The following is a 7,565-nucleotide window of genomic DNA, read 5'->3' as shown; positions in this document are numbered from 1 at the left end:
TTTTTACCCTCCTAGTCAAAGACATAGAACAGCTGCACACTGAAAAAGAGAAGAATTGGTTTAAGCTCAAATACAACAGCCAAGAAATGTCTCGCCAGGAAATCATCAAGGCATTTAGCCTTCTGCTGACAACTCATCCGAGGCATGGCAATATCCCAAGACAACACACCCTGCTTTGCCTGAAAAAAAAAGTTTTTCAGTCTTAAGAACAAATCACTTTTTTTTTTACTTTGTGTAACTCTACTTTTTTAATATCCTTATTATATTTTTGTATAAAATTTTATACTATTTTACATATGGTGGGGTTTTTGCATTGTGATTTCTACAGCCTGTGGTCAAAAAAAAAAAGTTTATCCTGTTAGCTCCAAGTCTTTACCATCAACACATTTAACAGACATCCGCAGAGAGCTCTGCAAACCCACAAGCAGCAAACGGGCTCAGGGAGGTGTTTCGTTTGCCCTGCAAAACTAATGAGAAACACGTCTGTTTGGATACCGTGCTGCTTTGTTTGTTTTTTTTTTTTTTAAAAAAAAGCACCCCGTTATTTATAAAAGTGCAGAACGGATGAAAAGCCCGGTGAGAGCCAAGCACCGTGCCTTGGCACGGAGTCCGGCAGCGGTGTCCCTGAAGAGACGGGCAGACACGGAGGATGCCCGGCGGCGGAGCGAGGTCCCCCGGCCCGGCTCCCACCCTCGGCCCGGGACCTGCCCGGCGAGGCCCCGGCAGCAGCGCTCCTTACCGGGCCCACGCGCCCTGCCCCTCGCGCCTGCTTTGAAGTCTAGTAAAGGCCGCGCCAGCCAAACCGCCGCCGCCCCTCAGGCGCGGCCCCGCCCCGTTGCGAAGGAAGCGGCGTCTCCGGTTGCTACGATGGCGGCGGCGCGGCCGGGGTCGCGCTGAGCAGCGGGCACTGCGCGGCGCTGACCGCGGCGCGCTCCGGTATGGGGGCGGCGGGCCCGGGGCGCCGAATGGAGCCCAGCGGGAAGGGCGGCGGGGCGGCGCGGGGGCAAAACCGCCCCGGAGGCCTCCAGGACCGCGCGGGCGGGAGGCGCCCCGCTGTTGTGTATCCTTCCGCGTATCCGTCCGCGGGCTCCGCCGGGGGCGAGGGGCTGGGGCGGGCTGCCGGGGCGGGTGGTGGAGCGGTCCGTGAGGGCGGCCCTGAGGCGGCCTGCCTCGGGAATGGCCTCCCCGCAGAGGGGCAGGGCCCGGGGGCGCCGGGGGCCGTCCTGCGCCCTGCGAAGCGGGGGAACGGGGCCGCGGGGCTGCGCGTGGGGCGGGGGCGGTGGGGTAGGGGTGGTGGGGGCACAGCCTCCGCCGAGCCCCGCAGTCGGGGATTGCCTCAGGGATGGCTTGAAATAAAACTTGTACGTTGTTTTTTTTCAAACTGGTGTAGAAAAGTTGACTTCTCAGGCACCTTTGGAGTTTTCTTCTTTGTTTTCCATCTTAGAGAGAGTGCCATTGGGAATTGTATTTTCCATCCTAACTTGGGGATCCTGAATTTAAGTAATAAGAAATACTGACACAAGTTCTAAGCTGCGCCTGTACAGTGCTACTTAAATGGTTAATGAAGTGAGGCAGGACTGATCTTGCACTGTGGAGAGCTTTTATCTAGCGATATTAATGAATTTCAGTGTAAACAACTAATCCTTTAGATTGGGAGGGAGTTGTTTTTACTATTGAAACATTTTCCCAGTTATAAATGTTTCCATGTGTTACAGATTTAGATAATAAAAGAAAGATGTATCTTCAAATAGACATAGTAAAGGTGAGCTTTTTCATTTGCTGATTCCATGAAAGATGAGTGCAAATCTTCTGTCAAAATCACTGTAAACAGTAAAATGCAATTACATTTTTTTCTGGATAAAGTTAGGTATGACCATAATACACATTTGTGGGACCAACTGTTGTGTACTTAGTCAAAAGACATATCAGCCTTTTGTATCTCATGGATGAAGTTTGCCCTTTCCTAAAAAGGTATGTAAAGTCAGTCACACAAGCTTTTAATCTTTTAATGATCTGTTTGATACAGTTTCCATTGTCCTTAACACAATGGTAGGGATAGAGCTTTAACATTTCATTTTGAATGGGATTTAGAAGAAGAACGTCGCGCATTGAAAGAAGATCAAAAAATGTGTCGGAGTAGGGCACAGAAATATTTGATAGAGACAAACAGAAGAAGAAGGTAAGTAGGGTTCCTTTGGTGGGAGATTGTAAAAAAAAAAAAAAGTTAATTAAAACCTTGAAACAGCTCAATATATTTCTACTATATGCACATCCACGTTGTTAAATAGGCTCACTGCTTTTTTTCTAGAGGAATCTAGGCCAAAAAGTTTCACCAATCCAGTTTCTTGCTATAGGACAAATAAAATATAAAAAGAACAATATTCGGAGTTACTTGCTACTTTTTGGAAACTCACTGTAGTCACCTCTTATTGTATAAAGTAAAGGTAAGTAGCGCTTTCATTTCATGGATCTGCATTTCTAGTATTATTCTGGTTTTTATTAGCTTCAGGGGGTGTGTGAAAAATGCATTCAGATGTACAGGACGGGTCAGCAGGCAGGCAGTTTTCATTGCCTTCTGAAGTGTATGCTTTTCCATCTGCATAACAGCTTCACAGCCTCCCCTACGTGGTGGGGCTTTGTGGTCCCACTTCCCAAAAAACACAACGCAAAGTCTTTCTAGTACAGGATTATATTTATAATAAAGTTATTCTGCATTGACATTTTAAACAGAGCTTTGAATATTCTGTCTTTCTGCATACATGACACTGCAAAGTCATGAAATATTCTGTGACAAATGGATTATGTAAATTATACATTGAGATGGTTCAGTGAAGTGCTGTAAATAGTTTAATAGGCATCGGGGGCTTTTCCCTAGCATTGAGATTGTACTCGCACCTACAGGAGACTAGGTTCTGTATACTGTAGAGGCAGCTGGGTTCCTCCCTGAGACAATTCAGAGCAAGCCCCCAGCCTCAGACCAGCTTCCTCTGCCTGGTCTCGTTAATGCTCATCCCCCATAGTTCCCGTTTCAGATTATTTCTGTTGTTCAATGTTTACTTATTGAAATATTTTGGTAACTCATAAGAGAGGCAGTAGATATTGTTTATACTGCCACTTTAGCTTGACAGTATGTGCTGTCAGCATATGTTTTGAAATATAAAGAAAAATGGAAGAGGAAGTATAATCACCTGGGAGTTATTAAAGACAGTGTGCGACCCACAGCCTTTGCAGATAATAAACTGAGTCTCATCTGAAAGATTAAATATCTTATTTCGTTTTCTGGAACAGTACCACTGTAACACTACGCATCTCAGATGAACACTGTTCATTGTATTACTGGTCTTGAAATATTATACTCTAATGTAAAAGCAAATACCAGATAGCCTGCGTATTTTTGATGGACTGGTATAGTTAAACTAATACTTGTTGATACATAAATACATTTCCATATGAATTTCATTGCAGCCTTAAGAAACACAGTATAAATCCAAGTTACTCAGGTGAGCCAGTTAAAAATTTAGGTATGGTATTCATAAAATGAAATTGTTTCCATTTGTGATAATTGAGAATGGCACAACTATAAGCATAATAAGCAGTTCAAATGGAAGTCTGTGATGACAAGTCTTCCCCTAATAACTGAAAAGGAGTTAGCTGTCTAATGTTAGAAAGGTAGTAAGTGCCTACAGTACTTATAAGCTGTGAAATATAATTCAAAATTAAGGGTCATTGCATATATGGAAGAAAGTAATTTGGAAATAGAAAATTCCTTGAAATTGAATATTTTTTCCTGACAATTATGCAGGTAGGAAGTGATTTATGTTCTAATGGATCAACCAGCAGGTCGTGTCTCAAGTTTGTGTGTAAGCCAAGATCCATTAGCTTTGTAACAAATGTAAAGGTGTTAGCTGTGATGATGGTTTCTCAAGGGTAGCATGACTTCCTTAAGCTCCACATTCTCACCTGGCAGTACCCTAAATTCTCCCCGATGGGGCTTACAGGCATGTATCAGAAGTTATTCTTGGCACTGCTGTTTTCTAATTTCAAAACTGAAATTGTTTCTCTCATATTTTTTTTCTTTCAACATATGGAGAATAGACATGAGTGCACTGTGAAGTATGACAGTCTGTTTTCTACTTCTAACCTTCACACAGAATGGTTGAGGTTGGAAGAGACCTCTCGAGTTCATCTGGTCCAACACCCCTGCTACAGAGGGCCACCTAGAGCTTGTTGCCCAGGACCATGTCTAGATGGCTTTTGAGTATCTCCAAGGATGGACACTCTACAAAGTCTCTGGGCAACCTGTGTCAGTGCTCGGTCACTCTCACAGTAAAAAAGTGTTTCCTGATGTTCAGAGGGAACCTCCTCTGTTTTAGTTTGTGCCCACTGCCTCTGGTCCTGCCACTGGGCACCACTGAAAAGAGCCTGGCTCCATCCTCTTTGCACTCTCCCTTCAGGTATTTATATGCATTAAAATCCCCCATGAGCCTTCTCTTCTGCAGGCTGAAGGGTTCCAGCTCTCCCAGCCTTTCCTCCTAGGAGAGATGCTCCAGTCCCTTCATCATCTTCATGGTCCTTTGTTGGACTCTCTCCAGCATGTCCACGTCTCTCTTGTACTGAGGAGCCCAGAACTGGACACAGTCCTCCAGGTGTGGCCTCACGGAGCTAAGTAGAGGGAAGGATCACCTCCCTCGACCTGCTGGCAATGCTTTGCCTAATGCAGCCCAGGATACCATTGGCCTTTTTGCAGGAAGGGCCCATTGCTGGCTCATGTTCAACTTGGTGTCCACCAGGACCCCCAGGCCCTTTTCTGCAAGGCTGCTTTCCAGCGGGGTAGCCCCCAGCATATGTTGGTACATGGGATTGTTCCTCCCCAGGTGCAGCACTTTGCACTTCCTCTTGTTGAACTTCATGAGGTTCTGACAGCTCATTTCTCCAGCCTGTTGAGGTCTCACTGGATGGCAGCATGACCTTTTGATGTATCAGCCACTCCTCCTGGTTTTGTGTCATCCGCAAATTTACTGAGGGTACACTCTGCCCCATCATCCAGATCATTAATGAAGATGTTAAATAGGACTGGGCCCAGTATTGACCCCTGGGGTACACCGCTAGTTACTGGCCTCCAGCCAGACTTCATGCCATTAATCACCACCCTCTGGGCCTGGCCCTTCAGCCTGTTTTCAGTCCACCTCCCTGTCTGCTAATCCAGCCCATACATCAACAGCTTGTCTATGAGGATCTTACGGGAGACAGTATCAAGGGCCTTAGTGAAGTCCACATAGACAATATCCACTGCTCTCCCTTCATCTACGAAGCCAGTCATTTCATTGTAGAAGTTTATCAAGTTGGTCAAGCATGACCAAATTTAATGTCAACCTTAAATTTATAAAGCCTCTGCTAAAAAGTAATAGCAGTGAATTTCCTTTAGCAGGTAGATCTAGGGAAGATATATCAGAGCTTCTGCTCTGTTCTCAATCTTGTGTCATTTAGGTTCATTCTCTTTGTGTTGCATTGTGGAGGAAGACTTTTCTGTGGGGGTTTTTTGGTGTTTTTTTAAAGAACCACCACCAGCCTACCTTTAAACAAGGTTATACCAAGGCCGAGTCCAAGTCTGATAGCCCCTAGTGCCCAGCACTTTTTAAGCTAATGAGAACTGCATATACAGAGAGCTTGCAGATTGAGGTCTTCTGTTTTTTCAACCTTTTCTAAATGTACTTGTAATGAAATTTTCCCTGGCAGTGTTGTATTGATCTATTGTCAATACCTCTAAAATGCAGTAGGTTCAGTGTTAAAAATACTCGACTTCTGGCAAGATGTGCTCAGTTAATTGGTTTATTAGTAAAAGACAAAAACATAACTTGCACAGAAAAGACCAAGTATAACTTTGCATAGCAAAGTCTCAGTAACTTAAGTCACATATCTTTTTCAAAGTGAATACTTAAAAGAACCCATATTCCTATCCTATCTGATGCCTTCAGTTTCTTTCCATCTCTGGTACTGCCTGAGCTCCTTAGTTTTGTGTTAACAGTCGTGCTTCAACACAGTGAACAACCAGCTCACTGCTTATCTTTACACAAGTTGCATGAGTATCAAGAAAGTCATTCCTTTATTGGGTCACTAATACATGAAGTTGTGATTTCAAGATCAGCTTAAGAATTAAATATGCTCTGGGGCAGTAGCTGACAGATATTTTTGTTTAAATAACAGTATTCGGAAGTAAGAGCTACTGACTAAACACATACTTGATATAAATGAATAGGATATCATATTTTGTGTTTATATACCACAGTACTTTTTAAATACCAGCTGCCGATTTGCTGGGGACTGCAGCCATCCTGCTGTTATTGCTCAATGCAAAATGCGTATCCCATTTTACTGTGATGTTACTGGTTGCAGGTAGTTGGTTGGTTGTGGAAATAGAATATCTCCTCATGCAATTGTCTATGTGCATTTTTAAATAAACCTTGCAGTCAGATGTCTTGGTTCAGCGTTTTGAATTACCTTGAAATCTGAATAGCTAATCCATCTGTTGTAATTGGGGAAGGAAACGCTTTCCCAGTTTATATCAGTTTCCAATCTATTCCATTATTGCTGGTTTTTCAAAAATACTTTATTTTCAACATATGCACAAGCGTTGTGCTCCACCTACTGGCTGATTATCATTGATTATTTAATAAAAGCTCTAAATTATTTGTCACTGTTGTTGATACAGAATGAAAAGCAGTCTAGTGCCAGAAATGGGAGAAAAAAGTTAGCACTTCGTAAACAGAGAGGGCAGACTGTTAAGAATTTAGTATTGCTTTCTACATCAGAATGGAACTGTGAAAAGTAGTTGTGCTGGTTTTGGCTGGGATAGTTAATTTCCTTCACAGTAGCTGGTATGGGGCTATGTTTGGATTTGTGCTGAAAACAGCGTGGATAACACAGGGATGTTTTAGCTGTTGCTGAGCAGTGCTTGAGTCAAGGCCTCTTCTGCTTCTCACACTGCCCCACCAGTGTGTAGTCTGGGGGTGCACAAGAATTTGGAAGGGACACAGCTGGGACAGCTGACCCCAACTGACCAAAGGGCTATTCCATACCATATGGCATCATGCTCAGCATATAAAAGCTGGGGAAGAAGAAGGAAGGGGGGACGTTTGGAGTGATGGCGTTTGTCTTCCCAAGTAACCTTTACATGTGATGGAGCCCTGCTTTCCTGGAGATGGCTGAACACCTGCCTGCCCATGGGAAGGAGTGAATGGATTCCTTGTTTTGCTTTGCTTGTGTGCGCGGCTTTTGCTTTGCTTATTAAACTGTCTTTATCTCAACCCCTGCTGCCTGGGGTTAAAACACGACAGTAGCGGTCACTGTAACCATGTAGACCTGCAAACCAGTATTGCCATTGCTGGTGACGGGCCACAGGATTGTGCTGAATTTGCAAGGCCTCAGGACGGAGGCTTGCCAAGCTTGCTCTCTCTGAACTTTTCTTGACCTGCCTGCAGCTTTGTTTTGCTTGGTTTAGCTGTAACAGCAATTTCTCTAATTGACCAGGTGTCTGTGGCTAATTTATTTTGCCTTTGTTTATCTTT

The 7,565-nt window shown here is 44.1% G+C and overlaps 1 protein-coding gene across 4 annotated transcripts in view; it reads left to right on the top strand.

Moving 5' to 3' along the window:
* Positions 1-792: 792 nt before the first annotated feature.
* CEP126 (centrosomal protein 126) overlaps positions 793-7,565 on the top strand; it is a 43,865-nt gene continuing 37,092 nt past the window's right edge. For 2 of the 4 annotated variants that reach the window (XM_072850648.1, XM_072850651.1), the window contains exons 1-2: positions 793-1,072; positions 2,054-2,179. In XM_072850648.1, the coding sequence (XP_072706749.1) occupies positions 939-1,072; positions 2,054-2,179 (260 nt within the window). In that variant the 5' untranslated portion in view covers positions 793-938. The remainder of the gene's footprint in view (positions 1,073-2,053; positions 2,180-7,565) is intronic. The other 2 variants (XM_072850650.1, XM_072850649.1) reach the window with 2 other exon arrangements.

The sequence above is a fragment of the Ciconia boyciana genome, chromosome 1 (assembly GCF_034638445.1).
Source record: "Ciconia boyciana chromosome 1, ASM3463844v1, whole genome shotgun sequence".
Taxonomy (NCBI): domain Eukaryota; kingdom Metazoa; phylum Chordata; class Aves; order Ciconiiformes; family Ciconiidae; genus Ciconia; species Ciconia boyciana.
The sequence above is the reverse complement of the archived record's forward strand: the minus strand, read 5'-3'. Positions and strand labels throughout refer to the sequence as shown.